This window comes from Drosophila pseudoobscura, chromosome 4, assembly GCF_009870125.1.
Source record: "Drosophila pseudoobscura strain MV-25-SWS-2005 chromosome 4, UCI_Dpse_MV25, whole genome shotgun sequence".
Lineage (NCBI taxonomy): Eukaryota > Metazoa > Arthropoda > Insecta > Diptera > Drosophilidae > Drosophila > Drosophila pseudoobscura.
Window position 1 is genome coordinate 17,081,175 of NC_046681.1, and position 25,915 is coordinate 17,107,089.

The window sequence follows — 25,915 nt, forward strand, 5'->3', positions numbered from 1 at the left end:
TTAATAACCAAGTTTTTTCGATGCGTTGTCATAATTATATACATTATTTAATATGAATATTTTATTTTCAGTTTTTCCATTATATTTAAAGCTATGCATACAAATTAGACCAACGTATGGTATTAGCTGTGTAAGTTTGTTGTTTGCCAGATGCAAAATATACCCAAAGAAAAGTACAAATCTCCATAAAATGATTAGCAGTCGTTTTCATAGCAACAAAATCTAAAATTATTACTATGTCTATATTAAAAGTGATTGTATGTAATGTATTGATGAAAGTGTTTGCTGGTTGATTGAATATACATTACACACAGATTACGAAATGGTTTCGTTATATTTGATGTTCTGGATCGTATTTTGATGTTCATCCTTAGCTATTAAATAGTCCTATGTACAATATATTCAAGTATCCACACACGTAATTACTTATCACGATTCAGACAAAGTTTCCCTTAGGTCTACGTCTACCCGTAGCTGTGGCCGCTCCACCCTTCGGCTGACTCTGATTGCTTGCGGGTGCCAGTAGTTGATATGCAGAGATGATACATTCGAGGAGGCGTTGGAGCAGCTGCAGGAGAGTAGCCATCGCACAACTGAACTGGCAACCAACGCCATGACGAGAGCCATTCGAGTGCTCCGACAGCTGCTGGCCACTCGGACACCTTTACTCTTCTGCATCGCCGCGGGGCTTTCATCTGAGGGCGACGAAGAGGCGAGAAAAAAGAAGCATGGCATTTAGAAGACGGCAAACCCAGATACCCGCTTTGGTAATGGTACAACTCACCATTGATGACATTGACCAGCACACTGGCCGCCTCCGCCGTGGTCGGCAGGCACGTATAATTGCCCGTGTCAAGCAGCTGTGCATTGGCAATGCGTAATCTGTAAGACATTGTAATAAGGTCATGTTTTGAAAACACTGTACATCTTAAGGGCTTCCCTCTCCCAGCGTCTCCGCTTCATTAATTTGATTTTATAAAAATACCAAGGGATGTGCCAAGTGGAAGCAAACACACCTGCTGGCCACCCAGCACTACATCCCATTGCCCTTCCCGGGACATTCCATTCTCCTGGCTCTCGAAATGCCTCAGATAAGAGGAAACTCCGTACTAATTGTGCCATTTTGTTGGGAATGATGGAACTGATTTTTGCTAGTATACTAGCATTTTTATGCGACTTACCTGCTCTGTAGCTTCTCTGTCAGAGTTGATTCCATGGATATACGCTGCAAATCAATGGCCGCCTCATTGGGATGGGCAACAAACGGCGTTAATATGTATGGGCCGCGATACCAGTAGATGGGGCCAATATCCTGTGCCGATGTCGTCGGCTGTTTTACCAGGCATGTGAGCGTTATGACGCTGCCCACTTTGACGTACAAGTCCGTCGGACCAGCAATAATCGCTTTGGCATCTGGCGGCGTCACTGCAGTTTGGCATAGATCGGAATGGAACGAGCAACAAATTGATTAACAGCATGTTCAGGTGCTCTCTTCCTCCCGCACACGTGGGGCTCGTCTGGCCAACGGCATAATTCAATGGGCTTCAATTGATTGGGAGGGTGGAATGGGATTCCCCACAGAAGCTCTCCCATGCAGAAGCAGCGCCACAGAGCGTGCGTGTGCGTGGCATTGCTGGCCTTATACCTCGGAGGGACAATAGCTGGATCACTGATTTCAGACTGATAATGAGCAGCGTTGTGCCGCTTAGATTGCAGCAAACTGGGCCCGAAGAGGGGGTACGCAAAGTGGAGCAATTCTAGTCATGGCTTCAAGGTAAAATCGATTCTTAAATCTTATTTATCACACCCTAACTTATTCAACTCTCCATCTGTTCATTCACATATGTATATGGGTATATGGAAAGAACAGAAAATGTTTCCAATTGTAATTATTCTCAATGGCCTTAGTACCGCCTTTGTTATAGCAAAATCAATACACCAAAATTGACATTTTTTGATGGCATTGTGATATCAAAATGCCCCTATAACAGAAAATAATAAGTGAGTGGTACGCGGTAAAAAGATGTTTCCGACCTTTCGGATACCTATTATTCCTGAAGATCTCAAAATCCTAAACCTGCAACCTGTTGAAGCTTCTAGATCCCTTCTGAAGAATTGAAGACACAGTATTGAGCAGACGTAGCAGGAAACGTATCTTCCAGATACAGTATTCCCTTGTTCGCTTTATGCACTGGGTATGAAAATCTAATTTGTAACCACGGACACAGAATTTTAGGTTTGGTTTTATGTAAGTGTCCTTGGGTTCCGGCGCGTTTATTCCCGACTGATGGGACTGGCATAACATTGACCCATTGTTTGTCGATGAAGTTGTTGCTTCTCGAGGGAGGTCTCGCATTTTACACACGTTTTTAGTGCTGTTAGCCAGTTAATGTGAGTCAGCTATGGGGTTGGTACAACATGGGTGTGTGTATCTGGTGGGGTTTTCTACAGGAGGAGAAGAGCTTTCCGTCCGCTGACGCGGCTGCCGCGGACAGGGACAAGAGTGCATGCTGCCTAGTACAAGACCGTTTTAGGCACTGAAAACTGCCTTAATGTTTTTCAGTGCGTTCAGTCCACCGTTTTCGGCGAACACAGCAGGCAGTCAGCAAAGTCAAATGTTGACGTTGTTAATGATGTGCGGGGTGGGACTGGCCGCAAGGACTCGGTCGGCATTCAAGCCTATAAGCGGATTTCAACACTCCCGAAGAGCAGCTCAGCATGGAGTGGCATCAGTGAGGGGAAGAGCAATCCAGTTAGTTAATTAACGTGCCAATGGGTTGGTGTCGTTTGGGTAGGTCTTAAATACTATCGATTTGAGAGATTGAAACTGTTGGAATGGCTAGAATAGTGAAGACGGATGAGGTCACAGATTTCCCTACAAAATACAAAGAATTAACACTCCCAAAGAGCAGTTCAGCGCGGGGAAGGATCCTTAGATCACTCGATCAATCAGTGTTCATGCTTCTCAGAAACAAAATCTCTTAAGCCAGCCAACAGAAACGCAAATAAAGAAAAATTCCCTGAATGTCTTCCTAAAAATATCTAGAATCTGATGTAAATCAGTGAACAATTTTGTGGTCTTGCGCCCACGTGATTCGCGTGACGACGTCATGAATATTTTGATCACGATTTCATCGCTAGCGAGCGCTTCCTTCACTCCGAATCATTAGCATATATTTCGTAGCTTAACAGAGCAGGTGGCGGCCCTTCAGAACTTCCCATGTCCCCTGTCCCCTGTCCCCCTGTACCACTTCCTGCCGCCGACGAGCTCCAGGCCAGACGAGGACCTGGCACGAGGCCGGATTACGAGTACTATGTATGTACATCCGCAATGCAGCCGCGCCCGAGAAGGATGTTTGAATATTTTGCATCCTTAAGGCACTCGCATGCCGAAATGAGCATCTGCGGAGGCTGCAGCGCTAATATGACTTTGGCTTTTGATGCGATTTACACCTTTTGACTCGACTTGAGTTCGTTACAAGATTGAGGCAGGCAGCTGCTGGAGGCAGGTAATTTGCTGGGAAAGTCCTTTATCAGCCGGTATTCGTCACTCGTACACTGTTGAGAAAATAGCTCGTGCTGGGCTTTGAAAATAACTTATTTAAATAAACAGGCCACCGAGTGCGCCTAGTCATCCACCGAGAATTGCTCAGAGAGAACATCCCAGACACTACAGAAAACTGCTCCGGGTTCAAGCACACAACCTCCTTGTTGGCAATGCGAATTAATTTGAAACTACGTATATCAGTAGAGGTTGGGCCAGAGACAGACGTATTCAAGCACACACAATGCCATGGACCTCCTCAACAGGCGCAGCAGGAAATCCATTGTAGAACACCTGTGCGAGGGGGAATGGGAGATCCCTTGGGTGGGGTCCTTGGTGTGCATTACAACAGCAGGCATATGAATTTAGTATTGAATTTAAATTCAAATTGCGTTTGCATGCAAAGCGTGTAGAAAAATAGACACGGCTCCCCGTAAGCCGATGGTGTGCGGCCAGGTGCCGACAGTGGCCATACTCTCTCTCTGAACCTGCTGAATCTGTAGAGCTCTACAACTGTATAAATAAATAAATAAGTTAGAATTCTTATCCCAGTCTTCTAATCTCTAGTTCCTGTGTAAGGAATTCATGGAAGACAAGGATAAACCACTATGACCTATGGGTACACACTCGTTGCCCGCCGTTGCATCCATCCACCTCGAGCAGACAAACTTTACTACCAATTTACAATGCCCTTCACCGGAGAGAAATACAGTGTGTACGTGCACTATGTATCATAAGTTGCCGTTGCCAAGAAATTGCTAACAATGCGTAGGAACACAGGGCGAAAGGGCGGTGGGGGAGGTAAGGGAAAGCGAAGGAAGGGCTGGGAAGGTTGGCTTACTCACCTATGACATTCAGGCGGAATGCCATCGAAATCTTTGGCTCCGTGTTCACTTGGCACTCGTAGATGCCGCTGTCACGTGGCTGAGCGTATTTCACATGCAATGTCCAGTCCTTGGAGTCGGCGGTGCGTACAACCTGCACAGCCCAGAAGGGGCCAAACAGAAGGAGAGAAAGTGGAGTCGAATCAGACAGGTACAGGGGTACAGAGAATGCACGATAAATCGTGGCCGGGGACGAACCGTCCTTGGGCGAATTTAATCAATGCATACAAGAGCCTGGCCCGAATTGCATACGCAATTAAGCTGACTTGGCTTACAAACGATGCCAGGTCGGGCTGGCGGGCACTTAATGAACCAGCGGGGGGGTGGGGGCTGGAGACAGGCAGGGGAGCTTACGGATACGCACCTTGAAACGCTCGTCAGAGGTGTAGGTCAAAACGCCTGCAGTCAGGATGTGTAAATCGCGTTTCCTTATCCAGGATACCTGTAAGAAAATGAGAAAAGGGACACCAAATGCTGTTAGAGCCAGTACTTAAGTCAATTTTTTAAATTGGGTTTAGTCCTTCCGCCCGACTGCTCTGGAACTCCGGAGAAAACTGAAGCCGAAAGTAAGGGTACGAAAATGTGATAAGCAAAACGGCAAAATAGTGTAAGCAGCCAACTCAGCTAAGAGAGTGGGCTAAAGCTCATCGCAAATACTGTGGTACCCCCCAAGTTTAAGCCCTAAAGATACGGAGAAAATCGGTTTAACTTACACAAATATTTACATATATTGTAGGTTTGTTTTCCTGTTGATTCATTACTGGAACCCAGAGATATAAGATCCGTTTCCTTTCCAACACTTTAATTGGAAAATGGATTCGCAGAGGAATGCATCTTGTAATTTCGTTTGCTTTTCGATTCCGACTTACAACCCATCCCAATCGTGGACTCCACTGTACAGCACAGAGTCCATTACTGTTTAAAGGCGGCAGCAGGCGCCGAGCACACACGTGGCAGACAAGGCATTGGCCAAGCCAGGCCAACGGCGGAGAAGAAAAGAGAAATGTAGACAAGTGCGTGCCCAAAATGTCAGCAGCTTAAAGTTTCCAAAAGCCTCAAAAAAAAAAAAAAAAAAAGAAAACTTCCTGCAACTGCCGCTACGGCAGGCAAAAAGTAATCTCGCCGACTGCCCCAGGCTACCGAAACTTTTCGCTGCCCCAAAATCCACAAAAAATGAAGGGGAGAGGCGCAGAACACAGCCTACAAAGGGGCGACACTAAAAGTGTCCAAGTGGCACAAGAAGGCAACGCCTGAGAGCTCCTCTTAAGGTGTGGCAAAGGGATTACGATGGCCAAAGGTCCGCAATAGTAAATCAGAATCAGAGTCAGAGAATGTTTCTTTCAGTGGAGATGGATAATGGTGATGGCAGAAGGTGATGTGAATGGAATGACAGAATGGAATGGTGCCTCTAAAACGGTTTTCCTACACTGGTCAAATTTTTTAAATACTCTGAGATCCAGCAGGGAAAATATCTTTTTTTGTGGGAAACGCTATCGCCCACTTTGTACGTACTTCAACACGAATACATTATACCCTTGATATCTGAGAGCAACTCAAAGCAGAAAGGAAAACACAAAGAAAACTCAATGAAAACAAAGCAGGGAAAATATATGAATGAGAGGAATCGTGTGTGGAGACTGGACCTTTGTCATTAAACAGCCAGAACAAGGGTAAAAAGATCCAAAAGATGGCTGGGAAAGCGGAACAGAGATACGAAAAGTTGTGCACACCGCTTGACTAGCGATCCAAATGTTTTCCTTAAGAATGCATTGAAAAGAAAACCCGCAGCGGAAAACCTATTTCTCGATAATCTGGAAAATGCAATCTCTGGAATCACTCACCGACTTATCGCCCAGGTGGTCCACTCGGCAATTGATGGCCGCCGTGTGACCCGTTCGGGCCGTTATATTCCTGGGCATACCAAAGTCAAAAATTGGCGGCGGATAGGTTGTCTCGTCTATTGGGTGCTCCTCTGGCTCCTGCTCCTCCTCCACGGCATTGTTGAAATGAGCAAAGTGGTTACTGTTCCGGACAAGAGAGGCAATGTAGACGTAATCGCTTTCAATCGACGCTTCGGGCGATGAAATCACTGGCAGCAAATCGTTGACGCTGGTGTTTCTGGACTTGGCTGAAAATAGGTAAAAGCAAAATAGTATCAATATTTGATCAAGAGTCCAATTTCGAAATTAACACTTCTCAAAGAAGATTATATTGCATTTTTTTGCACTTCTCGATCAGGCTTTATAAGGCTGCTTTAAAATGTCACCTCTTGAAAAGCTTAACCAATTTCTTCCCAGTCTAAACTTATCGATATATTAGATATATGTACATATAAGATCCGAATACAGACTATCCATTCTGACGTTCCAGACTTCTGAGTAGCAAAAGGGTTGCGAAAATGGGTTTTAACCTATACAAAATGCACTTGATTTGTACACTAAACCATGTTTAACAATACGTGTCTATTGTGCTAAGAACTATCCCCCTATATTATTGGTTTAAGCCGCATTGTCTGTCATCTTATTTCCGCCGAAACGTGCCCAGTAAAACAAAGTTAGAAGTTAACTCCCACAAACTCTCATAAGTTATAAATCACTCGCGGGGTGCCGACAGACCATCTAGACCGTGCTCGTCTTTGACAAAGTGCAGTGCATACCTCACGTACGGCCCGTGCAGTCACACTTTACGGCGTAAAGCGAAAAATCATGTTTTTGCATTTGAATTTATTTGACACTTTAATGAGCGCACAATGGCAGTCGGAGCAGTTGCCAGACGAAGAGCGCGATCTGGCCAAGTGGAGGGGTAGCTCCCTCGCTGACATTCGCCCCTCCAATCCGTAACTAGGTCACTCACTGTGCCGGCTGCACTTGAGTCTTTTTGGGCCGCTGGGTGGTACTTGTGCATGTTAGACACAAAAATCTAAATTATTTAAGTGCCAGCCCCCGCCCGAACGCAGAGCCTTATACGAACATACGTTGAGGAATTCCAGGTAGAGGGAAATGCAGAGATTTACCGTGTACAGAATTAGAACTGGGACATGTGTATGTTTTCTTCAAATGACAGACAACATTTCAATAGATTTCCTCAATTCGTTAAGCGAAACGAATACAAAACAATACCTTTTTTAATGTACTGAAGTGTTTCCTTTGAAAAATGTTTACCAAAACAATGGATACCGAAATAGCCTGCCGTCGTATGAAAACTGTAAATTCCTCACAAAAACGAAACTCGACGCCAAATCCCACTGCGAGTGGTACACTTCTAGTTGTTGCAGAAAGCTATCCATCAGTGGTTGTTGTTGTTGTTGTTGTTGTTGTTGTTGGGGGTCTGTTTCAAGCCGCAAACCCACACACGGATGATGCACTTTCAGTTTTGGGCAACATTTGAATGCTCGCGGAGCAACTGATGCAAATTTAATTTGGACACCTCTCGGAAAAAACGGCGAGCGCGTGTGTGAGAGTGTGAGAGTGTGCGAGTGTGCGAGTGAGCGAGTATCGGAGCGCATAGCCTGCACCCGAGAGTGTATGAGCTGCAACTAATGATGTTACAGGCACTCGCACTGGCATGCCTCTTTTTTATCTAACGATCGGGCGCAGTTTACTTTGGTTTTTTTATCTCTTTGACAGTGTTTTTCACGGTGTGGTTGTCCTAATGTCCTGGTATGGTTGGTGGCCCGATTGCTGCGGTTGATGACTGTCGTCCGATGTTCTTTGGCTTCCGTCTCAGTTCGCTGAGTTTTTTGCGGCGTCAACTTCGTGTTTGCTTATTTTTCGTTTGACTGCAGCGGCGTACAGCGAGTGGATAATATAACAGAAATGGAGGCTTAGCCTGGCTTACGGTGGTGGTGTATTTACCTTGGAGCAGATTGGCTTTAGTCAGAGAAGCCCTCGTCTTGGTAGCAAAAGAAAGTCTAGTCCGACCCAGTGAGCTCTGCGATTATTGAGCATCAGATGAACGCACTGTACGGTTTAAGCTGAGGTTATGCTCTCGACATATCATTTTTTGCTTGCTTAGAAGCAAAGCTCTAAAGCTTGCGCTCTCTTCTTATCTTGCGCTTGCCGCTCTTCTCTTGTGTTTGATCTGAGCTTTCGGGTGCTGCTGCAGCTGCAGCATTCAATAAACGGTTAATTCATTTAATAAACATTTATAGATTCCATATTCTCTTCTAAACAAGATTGAAGGAATAGTTGAAATGGTGTGCCTAACTAATCTCTTAGAAGGATCAAAACAACGTCCAATATTTATAAATTTAAGTCGCTGAAATATGGTGAAAACCAAACAATTGAAAATAAGCTTTAAGATTGTTTTCGGCTAAAAATATATTATAAAGTTTCCCACACCCATACTCTTACCGCAGGGAGACAAAATAAACGCTCATTCAAATGGCTTGGCTTAAAACATTAAAGCCACAAGCTGCGGCTTAAGGTAGCCGGGCAAAGGCAGACAGGAAAAGGGCTTCTGAAAAATTCAATAAGCAGCTTGTTCCATCGCAATCGTCGAGGAGGACTCCACTCGACGCAAAGTGGGTGTTTGGGGAATATTTATTAAAATCGTTGTGTACAATTTGTGTTTTGCATATCAAAAGGCGTCTGTGTATGCACTGTTGCCCAACATTCTTGTGCGGCAGCACTGCATGCCCCTCGGGCTTGTCTATAATTTGTTCCCTTCTCTAGGTATGGTATTTTTTTGAGCGAAGTATCGCACTTTATACACGTACACGGATCAGAGTTTGCCCCAGTGGCCAGCGGTACAACTCCTTTCAAAGGCTTGGGTTCATTGAAGCCAGCCCTGGCCAAAGCAAACGGCCTCGGGTCAGGAATCTTGGCTAAATAGACTCTGCAGAGATGGCCAAAGATTGAAGAGACTGCTTGGAGTACTAGTATTCACGACTGGAGCTGCAATGTGCTTTAGTAGAGAGTGCATCACAGCCCCGGGCTGTTGGCAGAGGTCTCGCTTACACGAAGGATGTGGCCAGAAGTACAGTCCAGACAGCACGGGAACGCGGTAGGGTGACCCTCTATTCATATGAACTTATTCAAAGTCGAAAGGCTTTAGACCGTTCCTACTCTTAAGATCCAAAAACTATAATTGTAAAAAGTATTTATCGAACATTTTTCAATCAAACAAATTGTATTTTGTGTTAGATCAACTTTGAGCAGGGTCCTTTAGTCCTCTCCTCCAAGCTCGTCACAAATTTCCTTCAAGGGAAGTTTCCGTTAAATTCCATTCAAAATGTTCGAAGCAAACATTTTTGTTGTCCCCAGCCGAAATGGAGTATTGATAACAATCTGCCCTCCCTCCCAGGTCCAGGGATTGGAGCTGGCACACTCAATTCCGATTGAGCCCGACAGAGCTCTTCGGACACATTTGTACAGCATTGGAGTGCATAAATATTTACGACTATTAGTTTTTACTCGGAGATCACAACTTTTTCGATTAACTGCAAACTCACTGCGACTCGGAGAAAATTAGCATACCGATGGGACTAGAAAAACAGATTCCGAGAGGGGGGGGTATCTCGGCGAAGCGCCAAAAAATACAATTAAAATAAATTCTACATAAGCCTTGTCATTTCCATTACTTTGTCTAAATGAGTTCAATGCCAGATCTATGTGAAAACAATTCTCAGTCCCAGATATGTCGAGGGTATGAATGTATGGGTGTGGGTGTGCCATAGGAACTATAGTATAATATGGCCCAAGCCAACCAAAGGAGGGTTCCAAAGGAGTTTGTGTACCTGGTCTGAGACGTTATAGTCGCATCCCGATAGATCTATGCAATGGATGAAGCATTCCCAGAGGGAAAAGGTCTATCGCTTTGTTTACTTAAACATATATTGCACCTCTCTAAATGTACCCTTTGCAAAGCATCAGAATGCCGCACTCATGACCACAATCATAGCCACAAAGTATTCGAAAACGGAATGAATAATGAGGCGTGCCGCGGGCTACACGCATCGTCACTCAATTCTTAACAGGCTGGCCTCCAGAAAAGTCTATAAATTTTAAAGTCGCAATTAGGCGGGGCCTGGTAGCTACAGCAACAATTCATAAAATTCGCACCGAGCAGCGGAAAGTGAATTTCGCATTAAACGAGTATGTTTTTGAATTATAATATACGATATTCAGTGAACCATACTTTTCTTCAGTTCTGGTAGACTATTCCCATACACTTCCCAAAAGAGGTACACCTTTTCAGGAAACTCCCAGCCTAGACCAAATGGCGAAGCATTATTTAAGGTGTGCGTAGTATTTGGGAGAACCCTATTGGGCTGGAAAAGTTTCTGTGCTCTAGGCTGAGAGCAACCTTCGACGCCTTTAAATCATCGGCTGCCAGGAGCACACGACGCTGAATTGCCTGCACACCTGCACAGCCCAAACAAAGCAGAGTCTCAAATAAATTTACATTTAGATATGTGAAGAATATAAATAGGGGAAGAGATGAAATCCGCACCATTTATTTCAGCAAAATGTACCACTTTTGTACCCCTCTATTGAGCTCATTCTATGTAGAGTACGGAGACGATTGCTGTCTCGTGAGCATCGGAAGCTCTCTGTCGAATGCTCCACGGTCACGCTGTCATCTCTATACTTTATAGAAAACATATCATATATTGGCTTTGGGTAGAATAATGGCTCGCAATTTGTAGAGCCTACTTTGGGCCCTGCCAGACAATGAAATATTCTCCATAAACTCGCCCCCGTGTCTCACGTCTGTGCCTGTGCTTGTACGAGTATATTCCCCTAAGCACCATCATCAGTTACAAGTGTGAACAATAAATTGTCATCAGCTCGGCTCGACTCGACTTTGCTTTATTTCTTTTCAGCCGGGCCCGCTCTTCAATTTGGACGGCTTTCAATGCTATGGTGCTGTGGGGCCTGGTGCAGCCGGGGGTGACGCAGTCTGCTCTACAAATTGACACACACAAAGCGGAAGTGCGGAAGTGAGGAAACGGAAGCCAAAAAAAATCGTGCGAAGTTTCGCTCTCGTTTGAAGCTGACATTTATTGCGCACATGGCTCCAGCCATTGGTTTTTTATGCGCTTTTGGTGGTGCTTCGAAGACTACGGTTTTCAATTTACATACACGCTATTGTTGGTGGCTGTGATTATCATCAGCCCGAGTCTGGGTGGCACAGTTCGGTCTATGAGTAGTGTCGCATATTTCTTTGCCCTCCACTAATGTGGGGCGCTGCGTTGTGCAAGGGATCTAATATGTTTTTTTGTAGAGGCTGTAGACGCAGAACCGTTAACATTATTGGCACTAAATGGCATATGACATGCATAGAGATGAAGAAGGAGGACAGTTTAATATCCAATAGACGCTTTCGAGAAGGTCAAAATTATATTTTATATACCCTTCCATACCATTTCGAGCCGAGGATGCTCCCCACTCCCATTCCCACTCGAAATCTCTCCGCTTTAGACCCCGCCCTTTACAATTCAGTGTCTTTCCCTCGACTAATATAAATATGGACCCTAGCGACAGACACGCTCGGCAAATGAAAATCAACTGGGAGCAGTCATTATGGCGGCTTTCACTTTCACTTTCCCCCTCGCTAATGTGTTATGAGAGCCCAATGCAGAAGACGCTTCCAACCGTCCTCTGAGGGCGGCTTCCCTCTGCCAAAGGGGCGTAAAGCGGGCTGAGTGCTAGTTAGAGTGTGTTTAAGCAAATAGGTCGTCACACAGACAAGTCGAAGCCGAAGTCGCACTCCAACGCGGCAGCTTACATTGTAATCTGCAGAACAGCGAGGCCAGACAAACGGAAAACGGCAGAGCACAGCCATCCACGGCGGTGTGCCTCGAACCGGCAGATACCCTAGCCAGGCCATTATAATTAGACGACTACTTAGCAGGCGAACCGGTGCAGATATGCAAGCCCGTGCCACGAAGTCTGCAAAAGTCAAGGCAGGAGTTCGAGATTTTTGTGAAGTAGAACGGGAATTACTTTCGGGCATACAAGCCACACAAACATACTCCCAACATTTGCCAGTGAGTTCTTGTCGAACAAGTACTCGTATTTACACTTATTTCATGTCTCCCAACGCATTCTTTACGGCTTGCCTGGGCTGGAGCAGGAGGGCGGGACACTGAGGAGGAAGTCTCCCTTCTTTTCTCTGGCATAAAATTCGTTTTGCTTCTCCGCCGCCTGAGATCTCTGTCGCTCGCATTGGCGCCACAGAGCGTATGAGTGATTAAAAGTTTGAGCATTAAGCAAATTGCGTCTAATCCTGGCCAGGCCAAAGGCCATTTCCCCTTCCTTCGTGCTTGGCGAAATCCTTGTCGCCGCTATGCTAATTATATCACGCCACCATAAACTTCCGACATGCAAACGTGCCAGGCCAATCATCACAGATTTGACTCCTTCAATCTGCTGCCTACTTTTTGCGCATTTATTGGATTCGATTATTGGAGCTCCGATTTGACCGCTGCCAATTACTACGAAAGCACATACATCCTCCTTTATTTCGGCAGCTGTCGGTCTCAAGTTCTGCGTTTGTTGATCATTATCATTTGACCTCCAAAAAGTTTTTAATCGAACAACAAGTTTGGGGCCAACAGCTTGGGATTGGGCCACGTTCCAGTACGTGATGGAACTTTGACTCGATTGACGCCATGACTTCTACCCATACCTTTATTTCATCTAAACTCAGACAGTGGCATGCCTCTAATATTATTCCAGCAAGTACATACAGTCCCTGTATCCAAAACAGACCTGCAAACTTCCATCCATTTATAGAGGTGGTTTTGTTAAACCCATTCGTCGAGGAACTATGAATACAACTAATAATTAAATGCGTGAGAAAATAGTCGTCTAATATTCGAATTATTTGAGCTTTGGTCGGATCTCCCGCCTATATTTTGTATAGGCGGGAAGCTGGCAGAGTTCAAACAGTCAGCCATGGCAACAAGACAGTCCCACACAGACAGAGAGGCCCGTAATGAGCTGCCAATATGTCGTGATAATATCTCCGCAATAAGTAGGAATTCGACTCCTGCGAGTACTAATGCATTTTCCCTTGCTGAACGCTTCTGGGAGGGTTTCCTTGGCGATGAATAAAGGCTTGTATGCTTTCAAGAGTTCGTCTCCTCTTCTGGGGTCTACATTTATGACATTTTTACATCATCATCGACAGCGACACCGTCTGCTGGTGTCGGCATGTGGTATGTGGTCCAACGCCAACAAAGATTGCTTAATTAACTAAATTTTGTCAGAAGGCCTTGTACTTGCGACTATATGAACGCAGGAAATGTTTATCCTTTTGGAAAAGTTAACGAGGAATCGAAGGGGTTGTGTTTGACTTTTGCATGCAACCTTAAATATGTACCTGGAACCTCTTGGGATCGATTGGCCTCTAGGCAGTTCGTTTTTTAATATTCGACCCTTACATTTTATTGTATTGCATATTCGGCGTGTGCCTCAAAGTGCTCTGCGGGCGATTCAGCCGCCACCTTGAGAGGGCCAAAGGAAGAGCCTGAGATGTGGGCGCGTGGGTGGCTCTTTGGCGGCACCCAACACCCCCGAAGATATCTGCCCTTTGATGCCTTTTCGGTGTAAGATTTCCCGCTGCTTTTGCATTCACTGATTCCACATACCCAGGTATGCGGCTTTATCTTCTCAAAGAGTTCTGAGTACATGCAAGATGAAATATTTTCAATATACCAATCTACGAGTATATGCAACAGGATGCAAAGAAGTCTGATTCTTTAATTATTTTATGCTCGCTCAACTCCTATGCTTTTCCGTTTTGATAGCTGTCTAAAGAAGCCGACCCCTGATCTATAGTTCTAGCATTTATAAATATATAAAATGAGAATATATGCCTATGTAACAGGAAGCAAAATTAAAACAAACAACATAAAACAAACAAATAAGCCTACAATGAAACACTCCATAATCTCAATTTCCAATCACTCCGATTTCCAATTCCAATTTCCAATTATTCTCACGGGTTGTATATACTGACAATTAAAATGAAGGAAATTACAAAATTAAAATACAATAAATAATGACATAGTTAATTATAAGAATATTTAGAATTTTGTGACTTGTTTTTTTAACCTATCCACTTCACTACCTTCCAGATTAGAGGAATCATTTCACTACCTACCAGGTGGGTACCCATTTCACTACCCATTAGAGGGGTACCCATATCGTAGACCACTAGAAGTGTATCCATATCACGAGTTCGCGGTAAGGGAGGCGGTGTCCGAATGATGTAGGATATTGTGGGTAAAAATGGATTAATAAGTACTGGCGGTCCGTTTCACCACCCCCGAACTAGTGGACAGTACACGTACTCTATATAGTACTCCTATCAATTAATTACCTTTGTGTGACGGGAACACTCGTAGCTTGTGGGAACGAATTCGTTTAAGCTTTACAGAGTGTTTATCAGTTGATTTTTCTACCTCACTGAGACGAAATATAGCACTATCGGATGACAGTGTCGAGAGCCGCCATAGAAACGGTGCATTCGATATTCGAGCAGACAGAAATTGTGTTTTATTTATCCGCAAAACTGGCACTTGAAGCTCGAGACTTGGCTGGCAATTCACTTGTCAGCTGAGCAAGCATTTGAATTCTGATTACTCGTCAAAACGTATGTAGGGAACGGGAACGGGAGAGAGGGACTGGGAGGGTGTATGAGACTTCGATGAATAATCGCAGAAACGACAACAAACAAGCCACAGGCCCAGCGGACAGCTGGACATTTCGAAAGAGGGGAAAGAAATCAGGCTGCCGGACCAAATCACCGCACACCATGAATAATACGAGTATAAACATATCGAGGGCCAGCCGACGTTGATGAGCAGTGCGCCTCAGTCCTCGAACGGATTCATTCGCTAATCTGGAACCAACGACATGAACAGCATCAACTTCGCGGTGGAGTTTGACCACGATGAGAACATACTGGAGCACTGTGGACCGGCGGTGAGTATTGGCATTGACCCAAACAGAAACCGAAACAGAAACAGAAGGTGAAGGCCCAACTATCATTTCAGTCCTATCTATCGGAATGCCTGGCCTCGCTCATCTTGGATGACGAGAGCTCCGATCGTCTCCGCCAGAAACTTCTGCTCTACAAGGCCGAAGCAGACTTTCTGGAATCGAACTTCGACCCAGCCGACTATTATGTTCAGAAGGAGGAACTGATCTTCAAGATCGTTTGTGAAGTCAAAGGCATTGACTATGATCAGTGGTTGAAGAATGAGCCGTAGGCTTGCCTTGGCCTAGCCTTGGACCCAATGCTTGGACCAATTCAAATAAAACAGAATTCTGAAAACTAAAACGTCTTCTTTTGTTGGTTTTACGAAGGGGCTGGCCCCTACCACCCACAACAAATGAGGCAAGCTCAAAGAGCAGACAAACGACTCCTGGATGATTTTGTATGCGGGCGGCCTTTTGTACGATACAATACCTTGACTAGATATTAATTTAAGCCATGTAATGAGACACAGCACATCACAATCAGGCACACACATGCCCGAAAGTATTTACAAGGCCGTAAAGCCTTGCGAGACCCACAATTTGGCAATGGGGGGAATGGGGCTGGGCCTGACTGCTCCGATTATTGCGTTGACAGCCCCAACATGCCAGTGCGAAAAGATCATTTGCGGAATTCAATAGGCAGGCTCATCAATGCCTGTTGAACATGTCTATTTGTAGATACACTGAGAGAATTAAGAGACCACGTAACATGGCTTTATCGACAAGCAGAGAGAGGCGTTTCCGGTGCCATAAAGTAAATATTCTTCATCAGTATCGTAACCGAATCTGCCCCTCTCTTGAATATATTTATTATTATAATATTCTGCTTAAATCATGTACTTGTTCTAAGTTTTCCCCTTCACATATTTTCGTGTGGTATACAAGCTCAGGTGCTCATGCTTATTCCTCATTTGGGGGGGAGGGTGAATTTAATTTTTTTTCGTTTGAAGTAAATTGAGCTGACAGTCAGCCAAGATAACCTGTCGCAAGATGTCTAGGAAATTGACAGAGAATTCGCTCCTTTCGAGGGTTAGGGCGAAGGGCATTCCTACACACTCATTCCGCTCTGTCTAACTTCATTAGCGTTTAGTTAAACTTGTCGGAATACCAGGCCATTTAAACTGAACTTCTGGGAGGAGAACTGCGGCTTCATTTAATTAAACCCATACACACCTTCCGTAAGCCCTAAGCAAATAAATTGGAAGACACACACGTAGATCAATGGTGTTCGAAGTAAAGTTGCGCGGAGAACTCCTTCCTACTCCTTCCTAATACCGCACTGGGGATAAGCCGTGTAATTAAGCAAAATTCGCAGTCTACCGGGTTGGCGGTTTGGGCGTACGTGCAAGGACCCCGAAGCCCCAACGAATTAATAACGTCACAATGTTGCGTTCGAAAATTTATTGAGATGCCGCTTCTAACTCGGCCCCGCCCCGTCCCGCCCCACCCCGCTCCGCTCCGTCAGCTGTCACCAGCCGGCGGGTTTCTATTTGGCTGTTACCACTCCATTAGCCATGGCCCGCATTTCAAGCGCCCATTGCGCTTGACGGCTCCCGTCCACAATTTGGGTAATTTATTTACAACAAGGTGTGGGGGAAAAATTTAAAGTGTTTAAAGCCCTGCTCGAGAGCGAACTTACATTTGGATACAAAAGAGTCGCTTAGCCTGCGTCCTTCTCTTTGGACTTCGAAAATTATGTTTGTTTAACCAAATGCAAAGGGCTTACAAGTCCTTATAATACATTCAAGCATTCTTTTGGCTATGACTATAGGACAGAGACCTGTTCAGTAAACGACTTGCCACACAGATCCAAGCTGAAAAGAAACTGCCTTCCGAGCCAGATGTCTTCACTCTTACGGTGTTTAAAACACCAAAACGTCGATTAGCAGCTACGGCTTTGGGTATTCTTCGAGTCTGGATGTAAAATATTTGAAGGCATAAAACTGTCAAAAGTAGCATAAAACACTCTTTGACGCAGCTTTTGGCCAGCTCTAAGAACTCTTAGCGAAACATGCCTCTAGCCCAAAAATCAAAACTTTGTGGCACACCTCCCCACTCATTATTTGATTGCCTTGCCCAAGCCAAACACTCGCAGCAAACTAATAGAGAACACGCGCCGACAATTAAACACGTCACCAGAACAGGCCCGAACACTACTGCAGACCACATACACACGGACTCACTGTACTTGAAAAAAGGAACAACTAAGGAATACGAGTACCGGGTAAAAGGTGTATCGGTGTCATATCGGTACCTTCAGAAAGTCGTACTAAAGTACGGCTAAATAATGAATACGTTTAAGCATGCAGTGCAGGGGTTGTTTCTACAGGGTATTCCCAGTTCGTCTTTGCAGTGCACACACTTGGTTTGGGTGTGGGTTTGTTTTTCAAATGTCCCGCCTGGATCACGAACCCAAACAGGAGCACGGAGAGGTAGTGAGAGTGTGGGCTGGCGTACCTTTTGCCAGCTGCTAACACCCATAGTCCCGACTGCAGCCTTTGCATGGCTCCGTTTCAAACATGCACCCGAGGGCGACAGGGACTACCCCTGCCTAGTGAAAATAAAAGAACTGGCCAACTGCGGTTGATCACACGTAATTGTTGGGGCTACAGCAACAGTCCCTCGAATCAGCAAACAGGCAACAAAAAAAGCCCTGTTCTTGCCATCTCTCCCTTTTATTTGTGGCTTTCGTGACGAGGTCTACTTAAAATGTCAAATACCAAGTTTTGTGGCGTGGGCTGTAGTTTAATTAATTGCGTATGCCGTCGATGTAGGATTAAGGGTGCTCCTTAATTAAAAATCTATGGGCAAAATCTCACGGGTCTTTGGCAGGAGACACAAAGCACCTGTTGACCTTCGCTAAAGTGTCTTTCAAATAAAATTGCCAAGCGTGACGACAGCTATGAAAATTTCAAGTATATTAAACCCCTATACAGTATATTTTGATTGCTGTTAACACTCAGAAGTCCACCCCTAGCTGGCTGGCTGTGTCGGGCCTTGTCATCCCAGTCAGGAATATTTATACTTTACACGCTATACCGTCCGTGTGTTGAAAACATCTGGCCGCATAAAGAGGCTGGAAATATTCACCGAAATATTCAAAGAAACGCCTTAGAGAGCTACGAATACTAGTAATAGTAGGCATCTCATCGCCTTTTCCACAACGGCTTTTCTTAGAAAAAGAGTGTCTTGACCTTAAATGCCCAGAGCAGGGTTCCTTGTGCGACCAAAAACAAAATCACTCAATAGCAGAATCAGCTTATTGTCTGCCTTGCGATAAAAGTGCAAAAAAAGGGCTGAACGTCCTTCATTATTCATTATAGGCATTCGGCCCATTCCCTTTTCCAAACATCGACCGCAATAATTTTCCTTGATATACATATACACAGATACACACACACAGTCACAAAGAAACTGAAGTCATTTATCTTGACAGGGAATTTTTACGGCTGCTCACTTGATCGTTAGACAACGAGAAAGCCAAAACTCCTCGACCACAAACTTTCATCAATCTTTCGATAACTTCGCTTGGGCCGCGGTGCTTGGCGGTGCTTGGCGGTGGGGGGCTGGGGGCGTTGTGGGGCAGGTAAGCACCTTTCAGTTCAGTGTCATGTAAATTTGTTTGCACACTTGCATGTAGCCAATAAAATGCTCAGAAAGTGTAGGGAACGTCTCGAATGGAGCCCAAAGAACAAGTCAAGAGTTCCCCTGAAAGGCATTCCTAAATAAATAAATCATGATGGTTTTTTTCTTTGGCCGCGAAGTCCTTGAACTGTTTACGCCTGCAACACGCTTGATGGAACTTAATAGACTGTGGTTTTTTTTTGTTTGTGTATTATTTTTGCCATGTCCCGAGTTTGACATCAATTCCTGGCCAATAAATACTCTTCACGCTTCTCTGTATAGATACTCATACGGCACACTCTCATCCGCCTTTAAAGCCCACATTCCTTGACTTCCTTGACTTGTTTTATTTTGAATATAATTCAGCGCCCTGGCATCTAATGTGATACTGGGGCACGCAGCCCCAGCTTGTCGCTCCACTGAACCTAATAAAGTTATTGCTGAATCCCCCTCTTTTCAAGCCATACGTTTTCATTAGCCGGTGCTGGCGAGAGATCCTGAGTCGGCGCAAATTATTTTCAATTATTTAATTGGGTAATGGAATGCAGTGTTTATGAAAATTGTCGTCGGCTGAAGTTGTGCCCCTGAACTCGCTTCATTGAACTAATAGAGCAGATGGCTAACACACAAATTATTTATCTAAAATTTTAGAATCGAAAATATTTATTTCCAGCTTAAATATTAAGGAAAGAAGTCTTTAAAAGTACCACTAACCATACAACGAACTTGTTGCAAACGAACTTTCTGGACTTCATACATAGATGCCAGGGTATTCGCCTTAAGGCTGGGCCGAAAACCCTGGGAACCCCGTTGAAAGTTAATTGAAAACCGATGATCCCAGCTCCCAATAGAGATTACAAATTGGTTATTCCCTTTTTAGGTGTCCCACCCGTGCTGGACTACAGAATTGTTGGCTCAGACAGAGTCCTATCCATGCATTACCGAGACAGACCGAGTCCTATCCCAGCAGGACAAAAGCGCATCCCTTGCCAGATCCATCGTGTCCCCCGACCTGCCTATCGACAACAAGGACTTTGACTATAGATAGATCTCATTGCATTAGGTTTAAGATAGATACCAATGTTTTCCACTAGGTTATTTATTTATACTTAGCTAAGTTTTTTGATGAATAAAACTATTGAAAAATCATCCTTGCAAAGAATCGGGGAAATATGATTGGGTGGGGTTGTTTCAGTCCTTACCAATGGATCAAGGGGTTTTCCCCCCTTACAGAAACCTATGGAACGACCAAAACAATCAATGGCAATCAAGAGGAGTTGTAAGAAAATACTTCCTGGGCAGAGGCGAATTTAGCGAATTCAAAATGAGATGAATGGCGGGAAAAGGCCGCAGGAATCTAAGAACACAATGCAATTTCAATACAAGTTAAGCGAACAATTGAAAGTTTCTTAATTGTAATCCTGCGGCATACTTTCGTGGAACGGTAATTTGAAAATGAGCAATGCAACGCGAGCACAGGAGCAAGAAAGGGCCTGCTTATAGTTTGAAAGCCGAAGGATGAAGTACCCCTGCAGATCCAAAGCCATGCACATTGCAATGGAACTTATATACATACATATATGATAGGATTCCCACCGTACGCTGAAAAGTTAAGGGTCTGTGCAGATATCTTTTGCCCTCACACTGACTTTAATCACTCGGAACAATAGAGAGCGAATCACTTGCTGCAATTCCCAGTTCTTGTAGTCTAGAAAGTTTTGATGTTGTATAGAGAAATTATTTTAAAATTGCACAGAGCATATACAGACCACAAAAATAAGTAATAATAATACTTTCAGAATATCGAATGCTTGAGTAACTTTCTGGACAATTAGCGCAATTGAAAAATGTCTGAAAAGTTGTCAAGGACAATATGGTATGGTGCTGATTTTTGCTAGCGGGCGGGAAGTACGAGGAGTACTCACTTCGAGGCGGATGTCAACGGCACTGCGAGGCGCGCTCCATCACATTTCTAATTACGAAGTTCCCCGAGGTAATTAACTTTGCATGCATTACACAAATTACGCAAACAATGCGAGCGACACACCGAACCTTTATCAACTCAATTACGAGGAGAGAAACTCGCCCGCCCATCCCCCCCCCCCCGCTCCGAATGTGTCGCAGAGATGCTTTTGCGAGATAACCGCAAATAAGCTTTGTTTGTAATTTGGCGAAATGGTCGGGGCTGTTGCTTCCCGCCTCGTCCCACTCGTCCCACTCGTCCCCCTCAGCCTAGCCTATCAGCGGGCCACCATCGGGAGAACAAGAGATGGTTACAGTTGGTTACAGAGAGCTCTGGTACAGTAAATACTCGCAATACACTGCTAGTTTTTATTTATTTTATACTTCCTTCTTCTCTTTGGCTGCCCCTTCCGTTCCGGGGCTTTCTTATTTGTAAACCCTGAGATCGCAGGCAGAGCTCGCAGTAAATTTGTATTAAATATCCAAAGAATGCACGTAGAAAACCAAAATATACGCCAAAAGTTTCACAATAGAAGCTGAATCTCCACTCTATCTCCAAGTCCCTGGTGTGTTCTATGCAATATGGCCATATGAATTGCTCTTTCTGTGAAAAATCGACACAATAAATATTTCGCACATACGACACGACACATGTTTTTGAAATATGTAAAACAATTCAAAGTTCACTTTGGTTTGGGCGCAAAAAAACAAAGGAGAATGAAATGTACATATAAGGCAGGACAATAGCGACCAGCACCCATGATTTTTATGAGTCTGTGTTGATTCCCATTCCCATCCAAGCTGCTGCGGCCGCTTTAATGACCATTGGTCGTCTGCACAGAATCCTTTGACTACTCGTGTTTCTGTAGTGCAAGTTTCTCGTCGCCAATGCCTATAGATCCTACGATACACATACGAGTGTGTAGATTGAGGAGTACGTGCTATGCTGAGTTTCTACTTATTTTGTAATGTTAATAAGTTAAAGTTAAAGTGTTAAAGTGAAAGCCAAGGGCAGTGCCTCTCCTCTCTCTTGTTTTATGATATGATTCAATTATTTTTATTTTTCTACAGCCACGGGTAGGAGTATAGCTGAAAGACAAGTAATTCATTTCCATCGTTTTGGTAATTGGTCTCTATAATTTGTCCTAAAACATAAACAAAGCCATTGTAAAATGTGGCTACCACTTAACCATTGCGGAGATAACTTTTAACTCCAGAAGGCTTTAAAGTAACTTTAGGTGATGCTTTTACTGCTACTCTGCTATCCTGTAATAAAATACATCACCGAAACTTTCTTAATTGTCCCGAAATGAAAATAATTCATGATATAAAAATTTCACGCAGCTTTCACTTGACAAGTTTAATTGTGCGGCCAGGCTGGGAGGTCATTAAATTATTTTACGATCTAGATTCTGGCAGAAACGAGAGCCACCCGGACTTCTCCCTCAAAGGATTGATTTTAATGGTTTTGCGTACATATTTATCTTTTTATTTAAATCGATGAGGGACGTTCATGGAATGCATGGAAAATTGGCATGGAGTATGCGTATTTCTGTGTGTTACGTTACAAGCCTTTGACCAATGTCACAAGTGTAAAGTAGTCGTGTCAGACAGAGCTAGAGAATCGATTTCTAAAAGTATGCATGTCGTCTCAAGCACGTGCTTGTTTGTCCCAGGCCGTTCTTGCAAGCTATACAATCTGCTCCTAGAAGAACTTAGCAACTTACGAGCACAACATATGCAGAAGAAGAGAGAAAGCTCTGGCCCGCCGACATTTATGTAGGAAACGAAGGAAAGAGAGAGACACGAAGCGGTCGTGGTTTCGTCGCGTCGTCTGTATAGAGCAGTAATCAGCTCTGAGAGAGCCGTTAGAAAGAGGGAGAGATCACTCAGCTCTCAGTTCAGCCACTCAAGCGCATAATAACTCAAAAACATGCTTATTGTAAAACTTGGAGCTTAAATCAAATAAATGTTATTCGTTGCCATCAAGCAGCTTAATCTACCACATATGTATATATGTATGGCTTTGAGATTGGAAGTCCAATATATCTACCGGTATATCTTGCCAATCTATATATATAAATACTAGATGCCCATGTGCTCCACGCATACCGCGGGTAAACCTCATCCAAGCCATGCAGTAATAGACATACGAGTAATCATACAACTCGGGGCGCGTTCATTCCCCAAGTGTGAAAGCCGCAACTCCCCAAGGGGAGGGGCACAAAAAATAAGGAAAGATAACATAGCAGGGCCTTCCTTCTGCTTGGCGGCCTCCTAGTTGCAATATGTAACAATATGTATGTTGATTAACATGGAGGACGCGCTAGCTTGCCGCTTGTCGTTGCCCGTCTCCCCAGCCCCCCAGCCCCCCAGCTCCCTTGTTCCTGCTCTTCCACGATTTAATTAAAGTCTACATGTGCTAAGTAGATTTTGTTCCTGGGTTGCGGACTTCTTTTTTCCCTTCCTTGCATGTACCATTCGCTTTTCGCCTGCTGGCCATAATTGATTTAGGCATTTAGTGCATTAGACATCAGTTAAAGTTCCTCATATTCAGTTGGGTGGCGGTACTGAGAGTACATTATGAATGCGGTTGAGAAAGTGTTCAGAATGTTATTCGTCTAAACTTTTTGTCGACTTTGAGGTTTTGCATGGGGAGCAACGAATTTTTCACTCCAAAAATGTTTTTGAGCAGTTTTGCCCTTGCAGCTTTGAACTAAAGTTGGTGGGTATTTCATATTCCATAAGATAGTTGAGAAAATACCCAGATACTGGGGATTTACTCATGTGAAACGTCTTTCGTTAGTTTACAGTGCGTGTTATTCTTAAAGTGATTCGTTTGAATACCAAGTTAAACAAGTGTTGATAGCAGCCCCAACAGCACTCTCTGAGGATCAACAACATACTGTATGGGTAGATGCGGCCGTAGCCCAATTACAGTTGCTGCTGGCTTAGAGCTTGTACAAACATTATTCCCAGTTACAAATTAGAATCAAATATGTATAACTACTTGCATATGGTTGTACATTGGGAAATGGGCATCAATATTTACGGATGCAGCTACTTACGTGATGACTTAATGCCCTGCCGATTCCTGATTGCTTGAGGCAAGTGCTGGGCCTCCTCCAATGACCATGTTCTTGTTACACTGGTACTTGTCATAATTGTGATGATTAGCATTAAGGCGCAGCCTTTACATTTCCCGGGCATGGCCATGATCCTCGTCGCTTGCTAGTTATACTCAGATTGAATCTGTTCTGATTTGTTCACCCCACGTGCGGTCCGCTGATTGGAGGCATTTATCCGGATAATTCACATGGTTCTCAATGATGCCGAAAAGTAGATACTGCAAAAGTAAGATGGAACTAGATCAGTACATTGTTGTACGTGCTTTCACGTAAGTATTTATAAAAAAGGCACATCGTCCCGCACATATCAGTGACCATTTTCCCGGCAAACAGAGTCTTAGCTAAATGCATTATCCAATAATTACCTTGTACATTTCCCGCTTTTCCTGCTGCTAGGTTACTATTGTTGTATGTATTCTATACAATAAACAAACCACTCAATGGCTGAAGAACCAAATCTTAACGAATCGAACCGGGAAAACACTTCTTGTGTCTGACTTCTGGCTTATTTTCCCCCCATAACTACAAGTTTATTACACATCTCCCGCGTAACCATTAATCACCTGGACAACGGCCATAGAGGCAGCGAACTACTGTTAAACTTGTATGGTCCCAAAAAAATACGGTGGCAATAAACCTAGTTTCTCTGATAGGCTCCAAAAATATGTAATGAGGGTATAGCTCCCTGCCACTTATGTCTGTGGCATATTATGGTTAAAGGGATGATAAATGTGGGACAAAACAAAGCATACGCTTCAGATAAGTTTAATTTTGTCCCATTTGTTGGTAAACTCTTTTTTTCTTTTATCTGCATAGATATAAAGGTTATCTGGGAACACGCTGTATTACAAGAGGAGGTTTTTTGAGGTGCCCGGTTCACGTACTCAAGCGAAAACTACCTCTATTTTAGAAGACTCATTAAGATCTGCAATGAGATCCCTAAATAACCGTATTATTCTACTACTCACATTGACTTTTACTTCTTGGAAGGAGATTTGTATACTGCTGATACTGATATTATAATACTTTTAATCATATGAACATATTTGTGATTTGTTTTCTGCAACGCAAATAGTGCTATACGGCATTATTTAACACTGACCGATCGAAGCTTTCAATTGGTAACTTTTTTCAAACACAGCACTCAGACATTGAATCAATTCTGCCCGCACTTTCCGGTTAGACGACAGCACCAATCAAAAATTCATTAAATATGTACGTATTTTGGCTTTTGACATTTTCTTTGCATTTCAAGCAAAAATTCGCACAACACCAAAGCGGACACCGACAACACAACTACGAATAATCTTGATAATGTAAATTTCACAAGCAACGATTCCCCGAACACGTGCGCCGCGAGTTGTGGGATTTATCAAAGGACTTTTCTGAGTTCAGAAGAAAATATCTGTTGTTTCCTTTTCCGCGGCCGAAACATGTTTGTTTCACTCGGCAACCGAGTCCAGAGCTTTCCGTACTGTGTTCTAAAGCAAGCCGCGAAGGCACTCACTCACGAGCACCTCAAAGCCGAAGTTGTGGCTGTGCTTTTGGTAAAGGATTTTTCGCCGCACTCCGAATGTTGTTGAAAGCTCTGAAGAAGGGGCAATAAAGCTATTGATGATGTTGGTGGAACATTTAAAATGAGCTTTTCTGCTGTTGATGATTCACACATTCTGTAAAAATTCGAATACCTGCTTGCTTCTAGCTGTGCGGTGGGTTTGACCGTATTTAGTTGAATTCGAGTTCGAACATTTTCGAATATTCGATATTATCTTTCGATAT

The 25,915-nt window shown here is 43.9% G+C and overlaps 2 protein-coding genes across 3 annotated transcripts; one reads left to right on the forward strand and one right to left on the reverse strand.

The window, feature by feature from the left end:
- Nucleotides 1–12: 12 nt before the first annotated feature.
- dpr2 (defective proboscis extension response 2) lies at nt 13–25,575 on the reverse strand. 2 transcript variants are annotated; one of them, XM_002135682.3, is made up of 8 exons: nt 25,105–25,575; nt 24,077–24,354; nt 6,270–6,556; nt 4,793–4,870; nt 4,390–4,522; nt 1,182–1,425; nt 785–882; nt 13–695 (listed from the first exon to the last, which is right to left on the reverse strand). In XM_002135682.3, the coding sequence occupies exons 2-8, from the start codon at nt 24,222–24,224 to the stop codon at nt 430–432; spliced, it is 1,254 nt and encodes a 417-aa protein (XP_002135718.3). In that variant the 5' UTR covers nt 24,225–24,354; nt 25,105–25,575; the 3' UTR covers nt 13–429. The 2 variants fall into 2 exon arrangements, with proteins under 2 accessions (XP_002135718.3, XP_015044343.1); XM_015188857.2 differs by lacking the exons at nt 24,077–24,354; nt 25,105–25,575 and adding an exon at nt 8,283–8,400.
- Nucleotides 15,129–15,723, forward strand: LOC4811735 (uncharacterized). Its single transcript, XM_001352271.4, has 2 exons — nt 15,129–15,365; nt 15,437–15,723. The coding sequence occupies exons 1-2, from the start codon at nt 15,297–15,299 to the stop codon at nt 15,650–15,652; spliced, it is 285 nt and encodes a 94-aa protein (XP_001352307.3). The 5' UTR covers nt 15,129–15,296; the 3' UTR covers nt 15,653–15,723.
- Nucleotides 25,576–25,915: the final 340 nt, after the last annotated feature.